This window comes from Ovis canadensis, chromosome 3 (genome assembly GCF_042477335.2).
Source record: "Ovis canadensis isolate MfBH-ARS-UI-01 breed Bighorn chromosome 3, ARS-UI_OviCan_v2, whole genome shotgun sequence".
NCBI lineage: Eukaryota > Metazoa > Chordata > Mammalia > Artiodactyla > Bovidae > Ovis > Ovis canadensis.
Genome location: NC_091247.1, coordinates 13,313,629 through 13,341,036, shown reverse-complemented (window position 1 = coordinate 13,341,036; position 27,408 = coordinate 13,313,629). Strand labels below are relative to the sequence as shown.

Here is a 27,408-nt window from a genome sequence, read left to right as displayed (position 1 = left end):
TTGCTCTTTTTCTTTGGATGCTGGGTCTTTTGGGCAGAAAGTGAGGATTCAGGTAACAGAAAGAAGTGGAAGGTATCTGAAGGTAGCTCAGGAGGAGCCCAGAAATCTCCACAGTCGTGCATGTGTGTCTGTGTGCAAATGTGTGCATCTGTGACCATGAGGGACACTGCATGTATCTGTGTATGTGTTGTGTTGTATAACTATGTGTGTTTGTGTAACTGGATTTCCAGAGAAGCTGGAAATTTCCTATCAGTGTGTGTTCATTTGACTTGCGTTCTTTGCTTCTGTGCTGTGTGTAATACCTTCTGCATGGGTCATGATTCAAATACGAATAACCTCTTGGACTGCAGTGTCTGTGTAGAGGATGCTTGAGAGTTCTCTCTGTGTAGCTGAATTGTACATGTGCCTTTTGTTTGTGAGTTTTCCTGACTCACATCCTGACTGTATTCACCTATTAATAGTTTGAGTGTGTGTGTGTGTGTACGATTGTGCTCAGTCATGTCTGACTGTTTGCAACCCCATGGACTGTAGCCCACCAGGCTCCTCTGTTCATGGGATTTTCAAGGCAAGAAAGTTTTCTCTACTTTCCAGATATAAATGAACACTGATGGACTGAACAAAATTGAAGGCAAATAAAAGCCATTTACAGACTAAAAGACTACAGGAATATGAGTGTTGACAGTTATCTGAGTAGAAGACTCCATCAGATCTTGAAATAACACATCTTAAGGTCCTGACTATTTTCTCTAACTAAAGAGAGACAGAGAAATAGTAGAGTCATAGGAATAGATGTTCCAATAAATTAAAAAAAATAAACCCAATAAATGATTGTGACTATAGATGCTACTGTATAAACATGCTAGCTTCCTACTCTTTCTGAGTATGTTGACAATGAAGTTTAATAACACCTACCTCTTAGGACTGTTGAAAAAACTTAGTGAAGCTATTATCCAAAAATGTATTAGTCTGACACAGTGTTCATTAAATGTCAATAATTATCCAGTGTGAAGATCAATATTGGGGAATCATGAATGGTCAATCAGGCAACTAAATTCTAATAGACCCTTCCAATCCTTCAGTATCTCCTAGCTCTCAGATCCCAGATCTCAGGTGTCTTCCTACCTATGAACACCCAGATCTGAGTCAACAGGAAGTACCAGAAATGTTTGAAGATACATGTACAGAAGGATGGTTTATTTCTTGACAAGAAGATAAACAAGACAATTAGTGATACAAAGGGAACATTTCAGGCAAAGATGGGCTCAATAAATAACAGAAACAGTATGGACCAAACAGAAGCAGAAGATATTAAGAAGAGATGGAAGGAATACACAGAAGAACTGTACAAAAAATGTTTTAATGACCCAGATAACCATGATGGTGTGATCACTCACCTAGAGCCAGACATCCTGGAGTTGAAGTCAAGTGGGGTTTAGGAAGCATTACTCTGAACAAAGCTAGCAGAGATGATAGAATTCTGGCTGAGACATTTCAAATCCTAAAAGATGGTGCTGTTAAAATGCTGCACTCAATATGTGAACAAATTTGCAAAACTCAGCAGTGGTCAATGCCGGGGGCCAGCGTGAGGAATCCCGCCTGTGACACGGTCATGCGGAAGGAAGCCTGACAAAATGCAAGGACATGATCAGGCTTCAGGGGTTCCCCCTGGAATTTCCTGAGCATCCATCCCCTAAGACAAGAGTCTGCCTGCTTTACTGTGTTATGCTTTCCACCTACTCTTCTGACATTAACAGAGGGCTGTCCCTCCACCACCTTTTTCTGGAAAAAATTAGAGATTTAGATAATAAATCTCCTGGGCATAATACGAGTGTTTCAATCCAAAAACCCTTCTGATGGCTTTCTAGCCTGCCTGCAGGACTCGTACAGCTGCACATGTGATTGTTTGAGGCCTCCTGACTGCAGGAGGCACAGGAAGCTTAAAACATCCTAGGAATGTAGGGGCTTCTGAAGAGTCAAAATCATTGGAATAGGACTGATTAAAGGTTTCATTTGTTGAGCCAATACTTGCTGCCAAATTTTCATATTTTTACTTGTTGATATAGTTGGTATATAGAAAAAACAAGTAGCAACATTAGATCTTTGAGTTAAGTACCTTCTTTGTTATAACCCACTGCGCCTCTGTTCTATAGAGATATAACTTTAGTGCTTTAAAGAGATGCAGATTAAAGAAAAACACTTCAGGGGAAACAAAATTAACATTCATTAAGGAAGAGAGCCAAAAACTGTTAACAAGCCTCTTGGCCAGAAGATAATGTAAATCACCTGAGACTTTTTTGCATACAGAAAGATGTACAGAAAGAGTCTGGGCTGCTAATGCTGCATAATTTTGTATTACCCCTTGATTTCTATGTACAATCAAAAAAGTATAAAAGGCCTTGAACGACAATAGAGGCGGGGCCAGTCATTGGAATGACTGGTTTCCCCCATGTCTCCTCTTTACTCTAATTTCAGGCTGAATTCCCATCTGGGGCGTGGAGGCTCACCATGTCTACTTACTTGTCCCAGCTTCTAAGATCCATAAGAGAGAGAGCCCAAGGGGGGCACTCTCCAATATTCAAACGGGCACCGGCGGCCTAATGTAGATGGTGCAAGTTCCTTGTCTGGAACTTTATTGATTTTCCACGTAAACCAAGTTAATCAGCCTCTTTTCTCCACTTAATTTTCCTACTACACTATTTCTTCATAATCTAATCTTATATTAATAAATAAATAAGTTTTTCCCTCTCCAACGCCATCCCTGCTTTGAATTCCCTGGATCCACTGGGGCTGGACCCTGGTAGGTCAAGGCACTGGAAAAGGCCAGTTTTCATTCCAATCCCAAAGAAGGATAATACCAAGTAATATTCAAACTACTGCACAATTGCACTCATTTCATATGCTTGCAAGGTCATGCTCAAAATTCTCCAAGCTAGGCTTTAACAGTACATGAACCAAGAACTTACAGATGTTCATTTGGATTTAGAAAAGGCAGAGGAACCAGAGATCAAATTGCCAACATACGTTGGATCATAGAAAAAGCAAGAGAATTCCACAAAAACATCTACTGCTGCTCCATTGACTACACTAAAGCCTTTGACTGCATGGATCACAACAAGCTATGGAAAATTCTAAGAGAGATGGGAATACCAGACCATATTACCTGCCTCCTGAGAAACCTATATGCAGGTCAAGAAGCAACAGTTAGAGCTGGACATGGAACAGCAGACTGGTTCCAAATTGGGAAAGGAATATGTCAAGGCTGTATATTGCCACTCTTCTTATTTAACTTTTATGCAGAATACATCATGCAAAATGTCAGGCTGAATGAAGCACAAGCTGGAATCAAGATTGCCAGGAGAAATATCAATAACCACAGATAGGCAGATGACACCACCCTAATGGCAGAAAGCAAAAAGGAACTAAAAAGCTTCTTAATGAAAGTGAGAGAGGAGAGTGAAAAATCTGGTTAAAACTCAACATTCAGAAAATGAAGATCATGGCATCTGGTCCCATCACTTCATGGCAAACAGATGGGGAAACAATGGAAACAGTGATGACTTATTTTCTTGGTCTCCAAAATCACTGCTGACAGTGACTGAAGCCACCAAATTAAAAGACACTTGCTCCTTGGAAGAAAAGCTATGGCAAACCTAGACAATGTATTAAAAGGAGAGGCATCACTTTGCTGACAAAGGTATGTATAGTCAAAGCTATCATTTTCCAGTAGTCATGTATGGATATAAGAGTTGACCCATAAAGAAGCCTGAGTGCCAAAGAATTGAACTTTTGAACTGTGGTGCCAAAGAAGACTCTTGAGAGTCCCATAGACAGCAAGGTGATCAAACCAGTAAATCCTAAAGGAAATCAACCCTGAATATTCATTGGAAGGACTGATAGTGAAGCTGAAGCTCCGGTATTTTGGCCACCTGTTGAAAAGATCGATTCATTGGAAAAGACTCTGATGCTGGAAAAGATTGCAAGCAGGAGGAGAAGGGGGCGACAGAGGATGAGATATTTGGATAGCATGATTGACTCAACAGATATGAGTTTGAGCAAACTCTGGGAGATAGAGGACAGGGAAGTCTTGTTTACTGCAGTCCATGGGGTCGCAAAGAGTTGGACATGACTGAGTGACTGAACAACAATGAAAATATGTTCCCCCAGGGAATTTATCCCACTAATAGGATCCAAACTCAGAAGTTCACCTTAAGAGTGTGAGAGCTCGGAGAGATGCAAATTGCAGGCCAGTTTTTTGGTCCTTGTGCTGATCATCTCATAATACTGTTTTATTAAGTCCCTGAATTTGATACTGGGTTTTAAGATACTTATCCTGTCATAAAAGTAATCGATAAAATTTTGTATGTATCTTATGCAGGATTCTGCTCTTCAGTCAGTCAGTCAGTTCAGTCAGTCAGTTCAGTCACTCAGTCGTGTCCAACTCTCTGCGCCCCCATGAATCGCAGCATGCCAGGCCTCCCTGTCCATCACCAACTCCCGGAGTTCACTCAGACTCACGTCCATCGAGTCAGTGATGCCATCCAGCCATCTCATCCTCGGTCGTCCCCTTCTCCTCCTGCCCCCAATCCCTCCCAGCATCAGAGTCTTTTCCAATGAGTCAACTCTTCACATGAGGTGGCCAAAGTACTGGAGTTTCAGCTTTAGCATCATTCCTTTCAAAGAACACCCAGGGCTGATCTCCTTTAGAATGGACTGGTTGGATCTCCTTGTGCGCCATCACAGCCCTTCTGCTCTTAGATAATTTTTTTTTTAATTTATTTTTTTCTTTCTTTCTTTCTTTATTTTTTTATTTTTAGTTTTTTATTTTTTACATTTTAAAAACTTTAATTCTTACATGCATTCCCAAACATGAACCCCCCTCCCACCTCCCTCCCCATAACATCTTTCTGGGTCATCCCCATGCACCAGCCCCAAGCATGCTGCATCCTGCGTCAGACATAGACTGGCGATTCAATTCACATGATAGTATACATGTTAGAATGTCATTCTCCCAAATCATCCCACCCTCTCCCTCTCCCTCTGAGTCCAAAAGTCCGTTATACACATCTGTGTCTCTTTCCCTGTCTTGCATACAGGGTCGTCATTGCCATCTTCCTAAATTCCATATATATGTGTTAGTATACTGTATTGGTGTTTTTCTTTCTGGCTTACTTCACTCTGTATAATCGGCTCCAGTTTCATCCATCTCATCAGAACTGATTCAAATGAATTCTTTTTAACCGCTGAGTAATACTCCATTGTGTATATGTACCACAGCTTTCTTATCCATTCATCTGCTGATGGACATCTAGGTTGTTTCCACGTCCTGGCTATTATAAACAGTGCTGCGATGAACATTGGGGTACATGTGTCTCTTTCAATTCTGGTTTCCTCGGTGTGTATGCCCAGCAGTGGGATTGCTGGGTCATAAGGTAGTTCTATTTGCAATTTTTTAAGGAATCTCCACACTGTTCTCCATAGTGGCTGTACTAGTTTGCATTCCCACCAACAGTGTAGGAGGGTTCCCTTTTCTCCACACCCTCTCCAGCATTTATTGCTTGCAGATTTTTGGATCGCAGCCATTCTGACTGGTGTGAAGTGGTACCTCATTGTGGTTTTGATTTGCATTTCTCTAATAATGAGTGATGTTGAGCATCTTTTCATGTGTTTGTTAGCCATCCGTATGTCTTCTTTGGAGAAATGTCTCTTTAGTTCTTTGGCCCATTTTTTGATAGGGTCGTTTATTTTTCTGGAATTGAGCTGCATAAGTTGCTTGTATATTTTTGAGATTAGTTGTTTGTCAGTTGCTTCATTTGCTATTATTTTCTCCCATTCCGAAGGCTGTCTTTTCACCTTGCTTATATTTTCCTTTGTTGTGCAGAAGCTTTTAAGTTTAATTAGATCCCATTTGTTTATTTTTGCTTTTATTTCCAGCATTCTGGGAGGTGGATCATAGAGGATCCTGCTGTGATTTATGTCGGAGAGTGTTTTGCCTATATTCTCCTCTAGGAGTTTTATAGTTTCTGATCTTACATTTAGATCTTTAATCCATTTTGAGTTTATTTTTGTGTGCGGTGTTAGAAAGTGATCTAGTTTCATTCTTTTACAAGTGGTTGACCAGTTTTCCCAGCACCACTTGTTAAAGAGATTGTCTTTACTCCATTGTATATTCTTGCCTCCTTTGTCAAAGATAAGGTGTCCATATGTGTGTGGATTTATCTCTGGGCTTTCTATTTTGTTCCATTGATCTATATGTCTGTCTTTGTGCCAGTACCATACTGTCTTGATGACTGTGGCTTTGTAGTAGAGCCTGAAGTCAGGCAAGTTGATTCCTCCAGTTCCATTCTTCTTTCTCAAGATTGCTTTGGCTATTCGAGGTTTTTTGTATTTCCATACAAATCTTGAAATGATTTGTTCTAGTTCTGTGAAAAATGTGGCTGGTAGCTTAATAGGGATTGCATTGAATTTGTAAATTGCTTTGGGTAGTATACTCATTTTCACTATATTGATTCTTCCAATCCATGAACATGGTATATTTCTCCATCTATTAGTGTCCTCTTTGATTTCTTTCATCAGTGTTTTATAGTTTTCTATATATAGGTCTTTAGTTTCTTTAGGTAGATATATTCCTAAGTATTTTATTCTTTTTGTTGCAATGGTGAATGGAATTGTTTCCTTAATTTCTTTTTCTACTTTCTCATTATTCGTGTATAGGAATGCAAGGGATTTCTGTGTGTTGATTTTATATCCTGCAACTTTACTATATTCATTGATGAGCTCTAGTAATTTTCTGGTGGAGTCTTTAGGGTTTTCCATGTAGAGGATCATGTCATCTGCAAACAGTGAGAGTTTTACTTCTTCTTTTCCAATTTGGATTCCTTTTATTTCTTTTTCTGCTCTGATTGCTGTGGCCAAAACTTCCAGAACTATGTTGAATAGTAGCGGTGAAAGTGGACACCCTTGTCTTGTTCCTGACTTTAGGGGAAATGCTTTCAATTTTTCACCATTGAGGATAATGTTTGCTGTGGGTTTGTCATAGATAGCTTTTATTATGTTGAGGTATGTTCCTTCTATTCCTGCTTTCTGGAGAGTTTTTATCATAAATGGATGTTGAATTTTGTCAAAGGCCTTCTCTGCATCTATTGAGATAATCATATGGTTTTTATTTTTCAATTTGTTAATGTGGTGAATTACATTGATTGATTTGCGGATATTGAAGAATCCTTGCATCCCTGGGATAAAGCCCACTTGGTCATGGTGTATGATCTTTTTAATGTGTTGTTGGATTCTGATTGCTAGAATTTTGTTGAGGATTTTTGCATCTATGTTCATCAGAGATATTGGCCTGTAGTTTTCTTTTTTTGTGACATCTTTGTCAGGTTTTGGTATTAGGGTGATGGTGGCCTCATAGAATGAGTTTGGAAGTTTACCTTCCTCTGCAATTTTCTGGAAGAGTTTGAGTAGGATAGGTGTTAGCTCTTCTCGAAATTTTTGGTAGAATTCAGCTGTGAAGCCGTCTGGACCTGGGCTTTTGTTTGCTGGAAGATTTCTGATTACAGTATCAATTTCCGTGCTTGTGATGGGTCTGTTAAGATTTTCTATTTCTTCCTGGTTCAGTTTTGGAAAATTGTACTTTTCTGAGAATTTGTCCATTTCTTCCATGTTGTCCATTTTATTGGCATACAACTGCTGATAGTAGTCTCTTATGATCCTTTGTATTTCTGTGTTGTCTGTTGTGATCTCTCCATTTTCATTTCTAATTTTATGGATTTGATTTTTCTCTCTTTGCTTCTTGATGAGTCTGGCTAATGGTTTGTCAATTTTATTTATCCTTTCAAAGAACCAGCTTTTGGCTTTGTTGATTTTTGCTATGGTCTCTTTTGTTTCTTTTGCATTTATTTCTGCCCTAATTTTTAAGATTTCTTTCCTTCTACTAACTCTGGGGTTCTCCAACTCTTCCTTTTCTAGTTGCTTTAGTTGTAGAGTTAGGTTGTTTATTTGACTTTTTTCTTGTTTCTTGAGGTATGCCTGTATTGCTATGAACTTTCCTCTTAGCACTGCTTTTATAGTGTCCCACAGGTTTTGGGTTGTTGTGTTTTCATTTTCATTAGTTTCTATGCATATTTTGATTTCTTTTTTGATTTCTTCTGTGATTTGTTGGTTATTCAGAAGTGTGTTGTTCAACCTCCATATGTTGGAATTTTTAATAGTTTTTCTCCTGTAATTGAGATCTAATCTTAATGCATTATGGTCAGAAAAGATGCTTGGAATGATTTCGATTTTTTTGAATTTATCAAGTTTAGATTTATGGCCCAGGATGTGGTCTATCCTGGAGAAGGTTCCATGAGCACTTGAAAAAAAGGTGAAATTCGTTGTTTTGGGGTGAAATGTCCTATAGATATCAATTAGGTCTAACTGATCTAATGTATCATTTAAAGTTTGCGTTTCTTTGTTAATTTTCTGTTTAGTTGATCTGTCCATAGGTGTGAGTGGGGTATTAAAGTCTCCCACTATTATTGTGTTATTGTTGATTTCCCCTTTCATACTTGTTAGCATTTGTCTTACATATTGTGGTGCTCCTATATTGGGTGCATATATATTTATAATTGTTATATCTTCTTCTTGGATTGTTCCTTTGATCATTATGTAGTGGCCTTCTTTGTCTCTTTTCACAGCCTTTGTTTTAAAGTCTATTTTATCGGATATGAGTATTGCCACTCCTGCTTTCTTTTGGTCTCTATTCGCGTGGTATATCTTTTTCCAGCCCTTCACTTTCAGTCTGTATGTGTCCCTTGTTTTGAGGTGGGTCTCTTGTAAGCAGCATACAGAGGGGTCTTGTTTTTGTATCCATTCGGCCAGTCTTTGTCTTTTGGTTGGGGCGTTCAACCCATTTACGTTTAAGGTAATTATTGATAAGTATGATCCCGTTGCCATTTACTTTATTGTTTTGGGTTCGGGTTTATACACCGTTTTCGTGTTTCCTGTCTAGAGGATATCCTTTAGAATTTGTTGGAGAGCTGGTTTGGTGGTGCTGAATTCTCTCAGCTTTTGCTTGTCTGTAAAGCTTTTGATTTCTCCTTCGTATTTGAATGAGATCCTTGCTGGGTACAGTAATCTGGGCTGTAGGTTATTGTCTTTCATCACTTTAAGTATGTCTTGCCATTCCCTCCTGGCCTGAAGAGTTTCTATTGACAGATCAGCTGTTATCCTTATGGGAATCCCCTTGTGTGTTATTTGTTGTTTTTCCCTTGCTGCTTTTAATATTTGTTCTTTGTGTTTGATCTTTGTTAATTTGATTAATATGTGTCTTGGGGTGTTTCGCCTTGGGTTTATCCTATTTGGGACTCTCTGTGTTTCTTGGACTTGGGTGATTATTTCCTTCCCCATTTTAGGGAAGTTTTCAACTATTATCTCCTCAAGGATTTTCTCATGATCTTTCTTTCTGTCTTCTTCTTCTGGGACTCCTATAATTCGAATGTTGGAGCGTTTCATATTGTCCTGGAGGTCTCTGAGATTGTCCTCGTTTCTTTTAATTCGTTTTTCTTGTTTCCTCTCTGATTCATTTATTTCTACCATTCTATCTTCTATTTCACTAATCCTATCTTCTGCCTCCGTTATTCTACTATTTGTTGCCTCCAGAGTGTTTCTGATCTCATTTATTGTGTTATTCATTATATTTTGACTCTTTTTTATTTCTTCTAGGTCCTTGTTAAACCTTTCTTGCATCTTCTCAATCCTTGTCTCTAGGCTATTTATCTGTGTTTCCATTTTGATTTCAAGATTTTGGATCATTTTCACTATCAATATTTGGAATTCCTTCTCCGGTAGATTCCCTACTTCTTCCTCTTTTGTTTGGTTTGGTGGGCAACTCTCCTGTTCCTTTACCTGCTGAGTATCCCTCTGTCTCTTCATCTTGGTTATATTGCTGCGTTTGGGGTGGCCTTTTTATATTCTGATAATTTGTGGAGTTCTCTTTATTATGGAGCTTCCTCACTTTGGGTGGGGTTCTATCAGTGGCTTGTCAAGGTTTCCTGGTTAGGGAGGCTTGTGTTGGAGTTTTGGTGGGTGGAGCTGGGTTTCTTCTCTCTGGAGTGCAGTGGAGTGACCAGTAATGGGTTATGAGACATCAAAGGTTTTGGGATAATTTTGAGCTGCCTGTATATTGAGGCTCAGGGGAGTGTTCCTGTGTTGCTGGAGAATTTGCGTGGTATGTCTTGTTTTGGAACTTGTTAGCCCTTGGGTGGAGCTTGGTTTCAGTGTAGGTATGAAGGCATTTGATGAGCTCCTATTGCTTAATGTTCCCTGAATTCAAGAGTTCTCTAATGTTTTCAGGCTTTGGGTTTAAGCTTCCTGCTTCTGGTTTTCAGTTTTATTTTTACAGTAGCCTCTAGACTTCTCCATCTATACAGCACCGATGATAAAACATCTAGGTTAAAGATGAAAAGTTTCTCCACCTTGAGGGACACTCAGAGAGGTTCACTGAGTTACAAGGAGAAGAGAGGATGGAGGGGGTAGTTAGAGGTAACTGGAATGAGATGCGGTGAGATCAAGAGAGGAGAGAGCAAGCTAGCCAGTAGTCTCTTCCTTATGTGCGCTCTATAGTCTGGACTGCTCAGAGGTATTTACAGAGTTATACGGGGAAGAGGAGAGGGAGGAAGTAGACAGAGGTGACCAGGAGGATAAGAGAGAGGAATGAGTAGGAGAGAGACAAATCCTGCCAGTAACCAGTTCCTTAGGTGTTCTCTACCGTCTGGAACACACAGAGATTCACAGAGTTGGATAGAGAAGAGATGGGGGAGAAAAGAGACAGAGGCCACCTGGTGGAGAAAAAGGAGAGGCCAGAGGAGGAGAGAGTGGACAAGCCAGTAATCTCGCTCTCAGGTAAACTTGGGTAGTGAAGTTTGGGTTTTTAAATGTACAAAATTGACAACAAAGATTAAAAATCTGGAGTAGAGGTTGGATTTTCAAAGATACAATATTAAAGAAAAGCAGAAGGAAAAAGGAAGAAAGAAAAAAAAGAATTATTAAAAAACAAACAAACAAACAAACAAAAAAATCCAAAACACCAACAACCATCCAAAGAGTATATATGGTGTTTGCCTTAAAAAAAAAAAAAAGTCTTTTAAAAAAAAAAAATAGTAATACTAGGTTATAGAAATAAAAATTAGAGGAGAAATAGAAGACTTAACAATTAAAAAAAAGCTCGGAAAAAAAAGGAAAAAAAAAGCAAAAGGCAAAAAAAAAAAGAATGATTTTAAAAATATTAAAAAATTAAAAATATATCTGGCTCTTCTCTGATGTTATGGGCCATGTGGGCTCACTTCCAAGGTGGTTTCCTCTGTTTAACTTCTTCTGTTTGCTGGTTTTTAGGCTCACTAGTTCAGTCGCGCTGTGGGGAGGGGGGATGCTGCAAACAAATAGCACTGTCGTGTGTACACAGTATCTCTGCCCCGCTTGACCTGTCCTTTCTCGCGGCGCACAAACCGCTCCGGCTCTACGATGCTCAGCCGGGAACCGTCTGGGGCCGGCCCTAGGCTGCGTGCACTTCCCCGGTCCAAGCCGCTCAGGTTCGGCCCTCAGGCAGCCCTCAGAGGCACAAATGCGGCTGGGACTGCGCTTTGTGCCCTTCCCAGGTCCGAGTAGCTCAGGAGTTTGGCGAGCGCAATCGCCGCGGCTTGTCACCTTTTCCGCCGCTGCTGCTCAGCTTTCTGGGTGGACCGCTGGCGCACCCCGTGAAGCAGACTGTGACTGTCCAGCACCCCCAGAAGTCTTAGCAAAGGAGCCTGCTTGCAGTTAGGTAAGTAAAGTCTCTCCGGGTCTGCAATTGCCCCTTTCCAGTCCTTACGGCTCTGGCTGCCTGTCCCCGGCGGGGAATGGTCTGCAGCCGGCTTTTTCCGCTCCGTCCTTTGTTCTGTGCTCAGTCCTGGCGGTGTCTTATGTTCGAGCTTTTCGCGTGGTAGCTATCCCACAGTCTGGTTTGCTAGCCCAGGTTAGATCGTTCTGGTTGCGCGTGGGGCATTCCTGCCCGATTCTTACAAAGCTCTGCAGCCCGCGCCTCCCGCGCGTCCCTGCCCTGCCCCCACTTCCCAATGGCGGATGCAGGCGTCTGTGCTGCTTTTCCGCTGGGGGAGTTACTGGTGGGCTTGTAATCTCTTGGTTTTAATTATTTATCTATTTTTCCTTCCTGTTATGTTGCCCTCTGTGTTTCCAAGGCTCGCCACAGACTCGGCAGGGAGAGTGTTTCCTGGTGTTTGGAAACCTCTCTTCTTAAAATTCCCTTCCCGGGACGGGCTTCCCTTCCCGGGACAGAGCTCCCTCCCCACCTCCTTTGTCTCCTTTTTCGTCTTTTATATTTTTTCCTACCTGTTTTGAAGAGAATGGTCTGCTTTTCTGGTTGCCTGATGTCCTCTGCCAGCCTACAGAAGTTGTTTTGTGGAGTTTGCTCGGCGTTGAAATGTTCTTTTGAGGAATTTGTGAGGGAGAACGTGATCTTCCCGTCCTATTCCTCCGCCATCTTTTTCCTCTCTTAGATAATTAATTAACTAATTAATGTGCATTGAATTACAACCCTCTGATTAACTCTATGAATGTGTGATGTGTGATATTGGTATCTTAGCATTACAGAGCCACAACAAGAGGCTGAGAGAGATTTAGCATCCCAAGTCATACACCTAGAAAGCAGTGGGGCCAGGATCACAGCATGAGGAATCTGGCTTCAGGTCCATAACATTAGTCAGTCCTTTGGCAGGTGTTCATTAGAAGGTTAGTATCCTGTATCTTGACTCATCTGATAAAGAATCCACCTGCAATGTGGGAGACCTAGGTTTGATATCTGGGTTGGAAAGATCGCCTGGAGAAGGGAACAGCTACCCACTCTAGTATTCTGGCCTGGAGCATTCCATGAACTGTATAGTCCATGGGGCCACAAAGAGTCAGACTCGACTGAGCAATTTTCACTTTCTAGCCAAAAGCTTCGTGCCAGAAACATGGTTAATTAAAAAGAAAACCAAAGAATGAATTTACTCCGGTCTCCATCCAAATTAATCTATTGAGCATTGAGGATTTGTCACTTGCTCTGATAGCACTAGGTGATAAAAGGAATTTAGGAGAAAATTCTTCTTCTCTATGAGTAAGTTAGAGACCTTAGTGTGTATGTGTGTTAGTTGCTCAGTTGTGTCTGACTCCTTGCAACACCATGGACTGTAGCCTGCCAGGCTCCTCCATCCATGGGATTTTCCAGGCAAGAATACTGGAGTGGATTGCCATTTCCTTCTCTAGGGTATCTTTCTAACCCGGAAACTGAACCCGGGTCTCTCGCATTGCAGGCAGACTCTTAACTGTCTGAGCCACCAGGGAAGCCAGAGAGACCTTAATGTGGCAGCCTTAATCACAATATCAAAGCTTCTGACCTTTTCCCCTCTCCTTCATCCCCAGCAGACATGAGCAGACCATGAGGAAGGAGAACCAGAGCAGCGTGTCAGAGTTCCTCCTCCGGGGGCTCCCCATCCTGCCACAGCAGCAGGGCATATTCTTTGCCCTGTTCCTGGGCGTGTACCTGACCACAGTGCTGGGCAACCTGCTCATCATCCTGCTCATCAGGCTGGACCCTCGCCTCCACACCCCCATGTACTTCTTCCTCAGCCACCTGGCCTTCTCTGACATTTCCCTTTCCACTATCACAGTTCCAAAGATGCTGATGAACATGCATACTCAGCAACAATCCATCCCCTACGTGGAGTGCATTTCCCAGATGTATTTTTTCATACTTTTTGGCTGTCTTGACAACTTCCTTCTTGCAGTGATGGCATATGACAGGTATGTAGCCATATGTCAGCCACTTCACTACACCACTGTCATGAGGCAGGAGCTGTGTATCTCATTGGTAGCTGTGTCCTGGTTCTTCTGTTGTATCCATGCCCTGTTGCACACCCTCCTCTTGGTCCAACTGTCCTTCTGTGCTGAAAATACCATCCCCAACTTCTTCTGTGACCTCCCTGCCCTCCTGAAGATGAGCTGCTCAGACATTTCCATCAATGAGATGGTCATCTTTACTGAAGGAGGAATGCTGTTCATCTTGCCTCTGAGTAGCATCTTGGGCTCATATGTTCGTATAGGGACCATCGTCCTGAGGGTCCCGTCCACTAAGAGACTCTTTAAAGTCTTCTCCACCTGTGGCTCCCACCTCTTTGTGGTATCTTTGTACTATGGGACACTTGCTGGTGCTTACTTTTTCTCCTCATTATGGGACTCCAATGACAAAGACATAATTGCTTCAGTCATATATACAGTGGTTACGCCCATGCTGAACCCCTTTATCTATAGCCTCAGAAACAGAGACATCAAACAAGCCCTAGAAATATTTGTCTTTAGCGGTAACTTCTTCAGATGAGAATCACTAAATCCTCTGTTTACAGTCTTGAGCACAGTGATATATATCTTCTAAAATTATTGTATGGTTTGGCAACTTTGTGTAACTTTAAATGAATATGCATTCTGCTTTCATGTTGTTTAGTTATTCAGTCGTGTCCAGTCTTTGCAACCCCCTGAACACCAGCATGCCAGGCTTCCCTGTCCTTCACTATCTCCCAGAGTTTGCTCAAACTCATGTCCATTGAGTCGGTGATGCCATCCTACCATCTCATCCTCTGTGCCCCCTTCTCCTCCTCAGTCTTTCCCAGCATCGGAGTCTTTTCCAATGAGTTGGATCTTTGCATCAGGTGGTCAAAGTATTGGAGCTTCAGCATCAGCCCTTCCAGTGAATATTCAGGGTTGATTTCCTTTAGGATTGACTGATTTGATCTCCTTGCTGTCCAAGGAACTCTCAAGAGTCCTCTTTAGCAGCACAGTTCAAAAATATCAGTTCTTCAGCACTCAACATTCTCTACAGTCCAACTCTCACATTCATACATGACTACTGGAAAAACCATAGCTTTGACTATATGGACCTTTATCACCAAAGTGATGTCTCTGCTTTTTAATATACTGTCTAGGGAGAAGGCAATGGCACCTCACTCCAGTACTCTTGCCTGGAAAATCCCATGGGTGGAGGAGCCTGGTAGGCTGCAATCCATGGGGTCGCGAAGAGTCAGACACGACTGAGTGACTTCACTTTCACATTTCACTTTCATGCATTGGAGAAGGAAATGGCAACCCACTCCAGTGTTCTCGCCTGGAGAATCCCAGGGATGGGGGAGTCTGGTGGGCTGCCATCTATGGGGTTGCACAGAGTCGGACACAACTGAAGCGACTTAGCAGCAGCAGCAGCAGCAGCAGGTTTGTTACAGCTTTTCTTCCACAGAGCAAGCGTCTTTTAATTTCATGGCTGCAGTCACTGTCTGTAGTGATTTTGGAGCCCAAGAAAAGAAAGTCTGTCACTATTTTCATTTTTTCCCCATCTATTCACCTTGATGTGATAGGTCGAGCTGTCATGTTGTAGTGTTGTTAATATGCCAACAAAGTCCAGTTTGTTGGATTTTTAAATATTCTTAACTTTATTTTTTCTGTTTTTCCATTGTGTCATAAAATGTGGAAAATCTTATGCAAAACATTTTTATACTGTGTTGTTGAGGACACACAGATTGAGCATCATGATCTGCTCTTGGTGGACTGATTCTTCTATGTAAGGTATGCTGAAATTGGATGCATTGGCTTCAGGCTGGTTTTGAATGCCTTATATAAACTCCAGGTTCAATGACAACATGCTAGTGGATTGAAACCAGTCATAATAAGGGAGAATTACACTTTTATCAAGCTCCAGGAGTTGATGATAGATGGGGAAATCTAGCATGTTGCAGTCCCTGGGGTCGCAAAGAGTCGGACACTACTGAGCAACTGAGCTAAACTGAATGGAACACTACAGAAATTAGCAAATACTACAAAGCGAGTCTCCCTTACAATAGAGAGACATTTTTTTTCATTTAACAAAACACCACTGAATTTATAATTAGGAGACATTTCTCTTTAGCAATGGCTCCTTATATAACATCTCAGTTACTTCTTCTGATGTTAGTAAGATATACTAATTTTCTTTTGGGGCTTCCCTTGTAGCTCAGTCAGTAAAGAATCTTCCTGCAATGCAGGAGAAAGGGGTTCAATTCCTGGATCAGGAAGATCCCCTGGAGAAGGAAATGGCAATCCACTCCACTACTCTTGCCTAGAGAATCCCATGGACAGAGGACCCTGGCTGGCTACAGTCCATGGTGTTGCAAGAGTCAGACCCGATTTAGTGATTAAACCATTCCCAGCTTTCTTCTGGTTAGTGTTTACATGGTATTTTTTCCATCACTTTGCTTGAAACTTTTTTAAAAAATTAATTAATTTATTTTAATTGGAAGCTAATTACTTTGCAATATTGTAGTGATTTTTGCCATACACTCACATGTGTTGCCCATCTTGAACCCCCTTCCCACCTCCCTCTCCATCCCATCCCTCAGGGTCATCCCAGTGCACCGGCCCTGAGCGCCTTGTCTCATGCATCAAACCTGGACTGGCGATATAATTCACATATGGTAATGTACATGTTTCAATGTTATTTTCTCAAATCATCCCACCCTCACCTTTTCCCACAGAGTCCAAAAGTCTGTTCTTTATATCTGTGTCTCTTGCTGACTCGCATATAGGGTCATCGTTACCATCTTTCTAAATTCCATATATATGTGTTAACGTACTATATTGGTGTTTTTCTTTCTGACTTACTTCACTCTGTATGATAGGCTCCAGTTTCATCCACCTCATTAGAACTGATTCAAATGTCTTCTTTTTAATACCTGAGTAATATTCCACTGTGTATATGTACCATGGCTTTCTTATCCATTTGTCTGCTGATGGACATCTAGGTTGCTTCCAAGTCCTGGCTATTGTAAACAGTGTTGCAATGAACATTGGGGTACATGTGTCTTTTTCAGTTCTGGTTTCCTCAGTGTGTATGCCCAGCAGTGGGATTGCTGGGTCATATGACAGTTCCATTTCCAGTTTTTTAAGGAATCTCCGCACTGTTCTCCATAGTGGCTGTACTAGTTTGCATTCCCACCAACAGTGTAAGAGGGTTGCCTTTTCTCCACACCCTCTCCAGCATTTATTTTTTGTAGACTTTTTGATAGCAGCCATTCTGACCGATGTGAGATGATACCTCGTTGTGGTTTTGATTTGCATTTCTCTGATAATGAGTGATGTTGAGCATCTTTTCATGTATTTGTTAGCCATCTGTATGCCTTCTTTGGAGAAATGTCTGTTTAGTTCTTTTGCCCATTTTTTAAAAATGTCTTTATCTGTTAAGTGTTAGTTGTTAGTAGTGTAAAGTTGAGTTTTGCTTTTTATACGTGGATTGACAATCATTGTATTTCTGGAGAATTTATCTCTTCAGTTAAGTTCAGTTAGCTGCTCGTCGTGTCTGACTCTTTGCAACCCCATGGACTGCAGCACACCAGACCTCCCTGTCCATTGCCAACTCCTGGAGTCTACCCAAACTCATGTCTATTGAGTAGGTGATGCCATCCAACCATCTCATCTTCTGTAGTCCCCTTCTCCCACCTTCAATCTTTCCCAGCATCAGCGTCTTTTCAAATGAGTCAGCCCTTCGCATCAAGTGGCCACAGTATTGGAGTTTCGGCTTCAATATCAGCCCTTCCAGTGAACACTCAGGATTGATCTCCTTTCGGATGGACTGGTTGGATCTCCTTGCAGTCCAAGGGACTCTCAAGAGTCTTCTCCAATGCCATAGTTCAAAAGCATCAATTCTTTGGTGCTCAGTTTTCTTTATAGTTCAACTCTCACATCCATACAGGACTACTGGAAAAATTTATCTCTTAACATCTAATAATAAAGGATAGAATGTATGTGAATTTATATTGTCTGTTATTTCTATATGTTTTTTGTTTGTTTGTTTGTTTGGTTTTTTTGCTGCATCATGTGGCAATTTCCCCCACATTGGGAGCACAGAGTCCTAAGCACTGGACTGCCAAGGAAATCTCTGTATTTCTACAAGCTTTCTAATTAAGATATCTGATTTCCTATTTATTGTCTCTTCTCTTATTCCCTTTTGATTAATTAAATGTACATTTTATTTCATTTCCTCTATTGAACAATTAATCATATATTATTATTATTATACAATTCTTTTTCTGTGCTTTACATTATGTAGAAATTATGTCTTACTTTCCCTTAAAAATTTTTTCATTGTAGTATAATGTGAGTGTGTACTCAGTCACTCAGTTGTATCCAACTCTTTTCAACCGTATGGACTGTAGCTTGCCAGACCCCTCTGTCCATGGGATTTCCTAGGCAAGAATACTGGAATGGGTTGCCATTTCCTTCTCCAGGGGATCTTCGCGAGCCAGAGATTGAACCTGCATCCCCTGAGTCCTGCATTTATTTGCAGGATTCTTTACCACTGAGCCACCTGAAAAGCCCATTGTAGTATAATGACACAACATGAAATGTACCATTTTAACCATTTGAAGTACACAGTTAGATGGCATTTGATACATTTATCAGTGCTATCCTATTCTAGGGCTTCAAAAGAAAACTCTGTGGAACATCAGTGCAATTGAGTACTTTTCAGCTATGAAAAAATAATGACAAAGATACCTATGAATCAATGTGAAGGGATTTCTAAGCTATATTATTAACCCTGTGGCAGATTCATGTTGATGTATAGCAAAACCAATACAATATTGTAAATTAATTAGCCACCAATTAAAATAAATAAATTTATGTTAAAAATAAATAAATGGAAAAAAGAAACATAAAAGAGCATCTATATAATGCTACTTCTCATGTGAAAATGAAAGGAAGCTAATATTGGGTTGGCCAAAGCATTTGTTTGTGTTTTTCCATAAGATGGTATGGAAAAACTAAATGAATTTCTTGGCCAACCCAACATATAAATGTAACTTCTCACTGAGCAAGAAGCACAGAAAGAATAAATCAGAAACTAATGAGACTGTTTACCTACAGGATGTGGGTGGGAATGAATAGAAAAAGATGAGGAGATGAGTATATTCATTTGTATAATTTGACTATGTTATCTTTTACCTACTAAAAAATAAATAGAAGATAATGGAAAATAAAGAAAAGTAGAATAAACTAAAAAATGAGCTTAACTATATTTCAAATTAATACCATAATCAGACTAAAGGGGAAAATAAATTAATTAAGTAATTATCAAACACATAATTTTGTATATAAACACTAAGTAAGTGTTTGAGGGGAAGTTAGTTTGTCATTAACAGTGGTTTGAGTTCAAGATTCTGAAATTACTTATATTCAAAACTTTAGCAAATTAATAAACTTATTCTGGAAAAAGGAGTAATTCATCAGTTGGGGAAGGATGCCATGTACATGGAAAAGGAGAGGCTGGAAAGAACTCTTTGGTGTCAACTTGAGCTCATGAGTTTTAATGTATCTAAACAGGCTGAAATTTTATAATCCATATCAATATTGGTTCCCATCCCACATTCTTTCTGTCCCACTCCTGACCTATCTCCTATGGGTAACCATTCCTTCAGTTTATTAGATCCTAGTTCATTTTTATCAAGGTTGTTCTGGATTTTGTGGGTCTTTCGTGGTTCTATATGGATGGAATAAATGGTAACAGTGGAGTGTGTGCTCTAATACAATTGGAGATCAGGGGTGTGGGACTCTCAAAGGTTAATACTGCTCTGTCTGGACCGTACTGCGATATATGAGGAGGCATTGCTGAGTTCATTGCTGAATTCTTCAAAGGTCAAGGGCATTCACCTCTTCTCCTCCTCATGAGCAGGCAGAAGGGTGGCTAACATGTTAGTGACATTAGGAACACCTTCTCCCAGGACTCCTGTGGCTCAGCCCTTTGGCCTCTGCAAGGATCCATCTCAAGAGGAAGGCAAGAAATTAGCCAATTAGCTCAGCTGGTTTCTTCTCCAACCAGAAGCTTGGGGCTGTGTTCCCTGGGGCCTTAGTCCTATTGGTAAAAATGAATCTTTCTGCTCATTGTTCTAGTTCTTGTAGTCAGACATGGAAGGTGCTAAAGATCCTTAGATCATAGAGGTATAAGAGATGGATGTTTAGGGAGCAGCCTAGACCAGCAAGAATCAACAATGATCTGAGCAAGGTGGGAGACCATCTCTTTTCCTAGATATGTGCATTGACTAGGAGAAAGAGAGAGGAAAGGTGTGTTTATGTTGCTTGTACAACTATGTGTTCACTGGTGTACACACTGATTCAGTGGTGCTGCCAGCCACGCAAGTGACCATAAAATTAAAATGAGTTAAAATTACCTAAAATTAAAAATTTGGTTTCTTATTTGCACTAGCTATATTTCAAGTCTTTTGTAGTCACATGAGGTTAGTGCTACTGTATTGGACAAAGCAGATGTAGAATATTCCCATCATTGTAGAAAGTCCTATAATGGGCTGATAACAGACCATGGAGGGCTGGAATTCTCATACACTGCATGGGTGTGTGCTTGTGTGAGTGTGTGTAAGTTATCTATGTGTTGGGTTTGACTATGTGTGATTCAGTGTGTGTAGTGGAGTTTCTCTATGTGTGTGTACAGTTTATGAACTGTCTTGGTGAATGGATGTGGTCTTGGCATATTTTTTTCAATCAGCTTTTGCAGTGTGATTACTATAACAGACTGTACATATCTAATGTATACAATCTGAGGAGTTTGGACCTACGCACACACATGTGAAGCCATCACCACAATCAAGTCATTGACACGTCTATCTCTTCTAAAAAAATTCCTTGTGTCCCTTTATTGTGGTAAGAAAACTTAACATGGACTTCACTCTTTTAAGGAGTTTTTAAATGCACAATATAGAATTTTTGACTCTAGGCAATATGCTGTATAGCAGGACTCTAGAATTAATTCATTTTGCACAACGGAGACTTTATATTGATTGAATAACACACTATATTTTCCCCTCTTCTTCTCTCTAGCCCTTGATAATCTTCATTTATTCTCTGCTTCTATGAATTTCTTAAACTGAAGTCATTTCTGAAACTGAAACTGAAATAAAAAATTATTTTTCCTTAAAGGACTGGCTTATTTCACTTAGCATAATATCCTCCAGGTTCATCCCCAATGTCACATATGTCAGAATTTCCTAGGGGGGTTCATGTTTGGGAACGCATGTACACCCGTGGTGGATTCATGTCAATGTATGGCAAAACCAATACAGTATTGTAAAGTAAAATAAAGTAAAAATTAAAATTAAAAAAAAAGAATTTCCTTTTTTAAAGGCAAAATGATATTCCGTTGTATATGTATGCCATATTTTCTTTATTCACTCATCTGACAATGGACATTTTGGTTGTTTCCATAACTTAACTATTGTGAATAGTACTGCAGTACATGTGAGAGTAAATATATCTTTGAGATCTTGATTTCTATCCTTTCTGATATATACCCAGAAATGGGATTGCCAGATCAGATGGTAGTTCTGGTTTTAATGTTTTGGGAAAACTCCATACTGTTTTTCATAGCAGCTGCACCATTTATATCCACACCAACAGTATAGAAGGGTTTTGTTTACATGATTTTTAAGTTGTGTAATGACAAAGTATTTCATTTTAAACGTGTGTGTAAGTTGGTCTGAATCCATAAAAGGTTCTACATTTTTGTCTAAGATAAGTGAGAGAGGGTCAAAAAGAAGCACTCTGTTACTCTGTGTGTCTGTTTTTGTGTACAACTCCCTCACAATCTAATTCTCCTCTTATTAAATGAGTGTAGAGCAGAGAGGGCTAAGTGAGTGACTTAGAAACATGTGTATGCATTTGGCCTGGGGAGACAGCCTCGCAGCCTGACTCTTGTCTTGTCTCAGCTCTAGACATAAAAGGAAGCTGTAAACAAAGTCCTCTGTATGCCAAGTTAGGTGGCAATTTGTTCTGGTGGCTTGAAGGTTGCTGAAGTTCTCTAGGACTTTTTTCATCAACATTTAATTATTTCCACACTTTGGGGGACATGGTGGAGTCAACTCTGGAACCTTGTCTAGTTAATCCGATGACTGTGAATGCTGATACAACTTTTTGGTCCTACAGCATCTGTAATGTCTTGGTTCTCTGACCACTCATTTTGTGAGTGTGCTCAGAACTCACTCAGCCATTCTAAAACACTAGAGATGGAAAGGAAGAGAGAGGCAGGGGCGCACAAGAAGGCACTTACATGTGTCATGCTCAGTCCCTCAGTCACGCCCGAGCTTTATGACAGTATGGACTGAAGCCCGCCAGGCTCCTATGTCCATGGGATCCTCCTGACAAGAATACTGGAGTGGGTTGCCCTTTCCTCCTCCAGGGATCTTCACGAGCCAGGAATGGAACTGGCATCTCCTGCATCACCTATATTGTCAGGCAGATTTATGACGACAGTTACTAATACTTATTCCAAATTTATTAAAAGTTCAGTGAGTCAAGTGCAATGGATGTGCTCATCTTTAGGGACCATAGTCTGGGCCCTGGATGTGAGGGGAGATCCCAGAAGTCAACACACATTTTCAGGAAGCTTCTTGATCTTGCTTGATGGTCACCTCATATCTTTGTTATATTTAGTTTCTGATCTGGAATCTTGGTCACTCATTCTGCCTAGATAATGAATTGATTTATTGAGTTTTGGGGTCACTCTCCTTTTGACTGCTTCTTTTTAGTCAATGCTTATTAACCCTTGTGACATATTTCTAAATTAACAAATTTTTATTGTACTAAAATACATATAAGTGTTACCATTTCAATGATTTTTAAGTGTACAGTTCTGTAGCATTAAGTATGTTTACATTGTTGACAGTCATCACCACCATCCACTCCAGAACATTTTAATCTTCCCAAACTGAAACGCTGCCTCCACTGAATAATAAGTTCTCAATTTCCTCCTCCACGCAAGGCCCAGCAACCACCATTCTATTTTTTGTCTCTATGAATTTGACCATTCTGGGAATCTCATGTAAGTGGAATCATGCAGTATTTATATATTTGTGACTAGCTGATTTTACTTAGCATAATGTCCTCAAGGTTTAATCGATATTGTAGCATGTGTCAGGATTTCTTTTTTTTTTAAGGATGAGTAATTCTTATCAAGGCTATGGTTTTTCCAGTGGTCATGTATGGATGTGAGAGTTGGACTCTGAAGAAAGCTGAGCACTGAAGAATTGATGCTTTTGAACTGTGGTGTTGGAGAAGACTCTTGAGAGTCCCTTGGACTGCAAGGAGATCCAACCAGTCCATTCTGAAGGAGATCCGCCCTGGGATTTCTTTGGAAGGAATGATGCTGAAGCTGAAACTCCAGTACTTTGGCCACCTGATGCGAAGAGTTGACTCATTGGAAAAGACTCTGATGCTGGGAGGGATTAGGGGCAGGAGGAGAAAGGGATGACAGAGGATGAGATGGCTGGATGGCAACACTGACTCGATGAACGTGAGTCTGAGTGAACTCCAGGAGATGGTGATGGACAGGGAGGCCTGGCGTGCTGTGATTCATGGGGTCGCAAAGAGTCGGACACGACTGAGCAACTGAACTGAACTGAATATTCCATTGCATGTAGAGACCACATTTTGGTTATCCATTCATTTGTCAGTGGATACAGATTCTTTTCATCTTTTGGCTATTGTGAACGATGCTGCTTTAAACATGGCTATTGCCTTGTGGCTCAGCTGGTGTAAAGAATCCACCTGCAGTGTGGGAGACCTGGGCTCAATCCCTGGGTTGGGAAGATCCCCTGGAGAAGGGAAAGGCTAGTCATGCTAGTATTCTGGTCTAGAGAATTTCATGGACTGTATAGTCCATGGGCAGAGAAGGCAATGACACCCCACTCCAGTACTCTTGCCTGGAAAATCCCATGGACGGAGGAGCCTGGTAGGCTGCAGTTCATGGGGTCGCCAAGAGTCGGACACGACTGAGTGACTTCACTTTCACTTTTCCCTTTCATGCATTGGAGAAGGAAATGGCAACCCACTCCAGTGTTCTTGCCTGGAGAATCCCAGAGACAGTGGGCCCCCGTCTCTGGGGTTGCACAGAGTCGGACACGACTGAAGCGACTTAGCAGCAGCAGCAGCATAGTCCATGGTATCACAAAGAGTTGGACACTACTGAGCAACTTTCACTTCAGTTCACTTCACTTCACTTCAAACATGGTTACACAAATCGTTTTAGCCCCTGCTTTCAGTTCTTTGGGATATATTATCAGAAGTGAACTTTCCGAGGTGTTAGTCACTTAGTTATGTCCTACTGTTTTGTGACCCCATGGACTATAGCCCACCAGGCTCCTCTGTCCATGGAATTCTACAGGCAAGAATACTAGAGTGGGTTGCCTTTCCCTTCTCCAGGCAATCTTCCCAACCCAGAGATTGAACCTGAGTGTCCTGCATTGCAGGCAGATACTTAACCACTGAGCCACCAGGGAAGTCCTGAAATTTCTGAATCATATGGTAATTCTATGCTTAATTTTTTGAGGAAATGACATAATGTTTCCTTACTTTTTTTCTCCCTTCCTCTCTCCTTCCCTCCATTCTTTTCTTTCTATGTCATTCTAATGATAAGAGGTGAGTTTATGGGTTGAGTGCTTATTTTGTACGTGGTGTATTAATTTTACAATAACGCTTTAAGTGGTATCTCTGTGTGTGTGTTTGTGTCTGTGCACGCCCAAGACAGACACAAGCACATAAGCAGCCTGGTTGTAAAGCCATAGAAGGGACTGTATCTTATTTATTCAGGTCAGTTCAGTTCAGTTGCTCAGTCGTGTCCAACTCTTTGTGACCCCATGAATCGCAGCACGCCAGGCCTCTCTGTCCACCACCAACTCCCAGAGTACACTCAAACTCCTGTCCGTCGAGTTGGTGATGCCATCCAGCCATCTCATCCTCTGTCCCCTTCTCCTCCTGCCCCTAATCCCTCCTAGCATCAGGGTGTTTTCCAATGAGTCAACACTTCTCATGAGGTGGCCAAAGTACTGGAGTTTCAGCTTTAGCATCCGTCCTTCCAATGAACACCCAGGACTGATTTCATTTAGAATGGACTGGTTGGATCTCCTTGCAGTCCAAGGGACTCTCAAGAGTCTTCTCCAACACCACAGTTCAAAAGCATCAATTCTTTGGCACTCAGCTTTCTTCACAGTCCAACTCTCACATCCATACATGACCACTGGAAAAACCATAGCCTTGACTAGAGAGAACGTTGTTGGCAAAGTAATGTCTATGCTTTTGAATATGCTATCTGGGTTGGTCATAACTTTTCTTCCAAGTAGTAAGCATCTTTTAATTTCATGGCTGCAATCACCATCTGCAGTGATTTTGTCTATTGTAGTGTCTCCACTATGTTTAAAAAAGAATGAGGTGTTCCTGATTTCCATTGAAGAGTTTGATTGATGTTCATTCATTAATGTGTTATTGGTGTCTCCAAGTGACTGTGTCAGTGTTCAGACAGATCTCATTTTCATGGTTCTCATCACACTGGATGAGGCATCAATGTGTGAGTGAAATGCAGTGAGATTTGTCTGTATAAGGACACAGCCACTGGGAGAAAGTATGTAACCATATGGTAATTGCTATGCTCAATATGTCTAAGTCCCTGACATTTCCCATTTCTGTTCATCCCCAGCAGAGATAAGAAGAGCGTGAGGCCTGAGAATCAGAGCCACATGTCCAAGTTCCTCCTCCTAGGGCTCCCCATCCGGCCAGAGCAGCAGGGCATGTTCTCCGCCCTGTTCCTGGGCATGTACCTAATCACAGTGCTGGGAAACCTGCTCATCATTCTGCTCATCAGGTTGAACCCTCGCCTCCACACCCCCATGTACTTCTTCCTCAGCCACTTGGCCCTCACTGAAGTCTCATTTTCATTTGTCACCATCCCTAAGATGGTGATAAACATGCAAACCTAGGATTAATCCATCCCCTATGCAGGGTGCATAGCACAAATGTATTTTTTCCTACTTTTTGGCTGCATTGATGACCTTCTTCTTGTAGTGATGGCTTATGACAGGTACGTGGCCATCTGTCACCCTCTCCACTACACCGCCATCATGAGGGAGGGGCTGTGTATGTTTCTGCTGGCTGGATCCTGGCTCCTCTCTTGTGTCAGTGCCCTGTCTCACACCATCCTCCTGGCTCAGCTGTCCTTCTGTGCAGACATCATCCCACATTTCTTCTGTGACCTTGCTGCCCTGCTCAAGCTCTCCTGCTCAGACACCTCTCTCAATGAGCTGGTCATATTCACTGCAGGGACTGCGGTTGTCATTCTTCCACTGAGTGGCATCCTGGTCTCTTATGGTCTCATTGGGGCCTCCATCCTGAGGGTCCCTTCTACCAAGGGGTTCTGCAAAGCCCTGTCCACCTGTGGCTCCCACCTCTCTGTGGTGTTTCTATTCTATGGAACCATTATGGCACTTACTTTCCACCTCATCAGGCAAGTCCAATGACACAGACATGATTGCCTCACTGATGTACACAGCGGTGACCCCCATGCTGAACCCCTTCATCTACAGCCTGAGGAACAGAGACATGAAATTGGCTCTGGGAATTCTTTTCAGAAGCAATAATCTTTTCATCCAGTGAGAATCACCTAACCATGTTCTTATTTAAACCCACTGACTTTGTCAGAAATGCTCTCTTAAATAGTTGCATGTTGACCATCCATGTCTCTAGCACCATCCCAGTTATTCTTTATTTTTTTTAACTTTATATTTGTTTATTTATTTAGAACATTATGAAGCTTGATTAGAAGATTAATTTTGTTACTGAGAATTATATATTGTTGGTTACTATTTTTTTAACTTTTTTTAAAATTTAAATTTATTTATTTTAATCAGAAGCTAATTACTTTACAATATTGTATTGGTTCTGCCACATATCAACATGAATCTGCCGCGAGCATACACGTGTTCCCCACCCTGAACCCCCCTCCCACCTCCCTCCCTGTACCATCCCTCCGGATCATCCCAGCGCACCAGCCCCAAGCATCCTGTATCGAACCTGGTCTGGCAATTCATTTATTATATGATATTATACATGTTTCAATGCCATTCCCACCCTCTCCCTCTCCCACAGATTCCAAAATACTGTTCTATACATTTGTGCCTCTTTTACTGTCTCACATACAGGGTTATCGTTACCATCTTTCTAGATTCCATATATATGTGTTAGTATGGTGTTTTTCTTTCTGGCTTACTTCACTCTGTATAATAGGCTCCAGTTTCATCCACCTCCTTAGAACTGATTCAAATGTATTCTTTTTAATGGCTGCATAATACTCCATTGTGTATATGTACCACAGCTTTCTTATCTATTCATCTGCTGGTGGACATCTATTATAAACACTGCTGCAATGAACACTGGGGTACACGTGTCTCTTTCAATTCTGGTTTCCTTGGTGTGTATGCCCAGCGGTGGGATTGCTGGGTCATAAGGCAGTTCTATTTCCAGTTTTTTAAGGAATCTCCACACTGTTCT

At 41.1% G+C, this 27,408-nt stretch overlaps 1 protein-coding gene and 1 pseudogene across 1 annotated transcript; both read left to right on the top strand.

Annotated features, from left to right (window-relative positions):
* The first annotated feature begins 13,447 nt into the window (after positions 1-13,447).
* LOC138438050 (olfactory receptor 1J4-like) lies at positions 13,448-14,386 on the top strand. The gene has a single exon (XM_069586293.1). It carries the CDS (start codon positions 13,448-13,450, stop codon positions 14,384-14,386), a length of 939 nt encoding a protein of 312 aa, XP_069442394.1.
* An 11,055-nt stretch (positions 14,387-25,441) lies between these two features.
* On the top strand, positions 25,442-26,514 carry LOC138436232 (olfactory receptor 1J4-like; annotated as a pseudogene).
* The last annotated feature ends 894 nt before the right edge of the window (positions 26,515-27,408 follow it).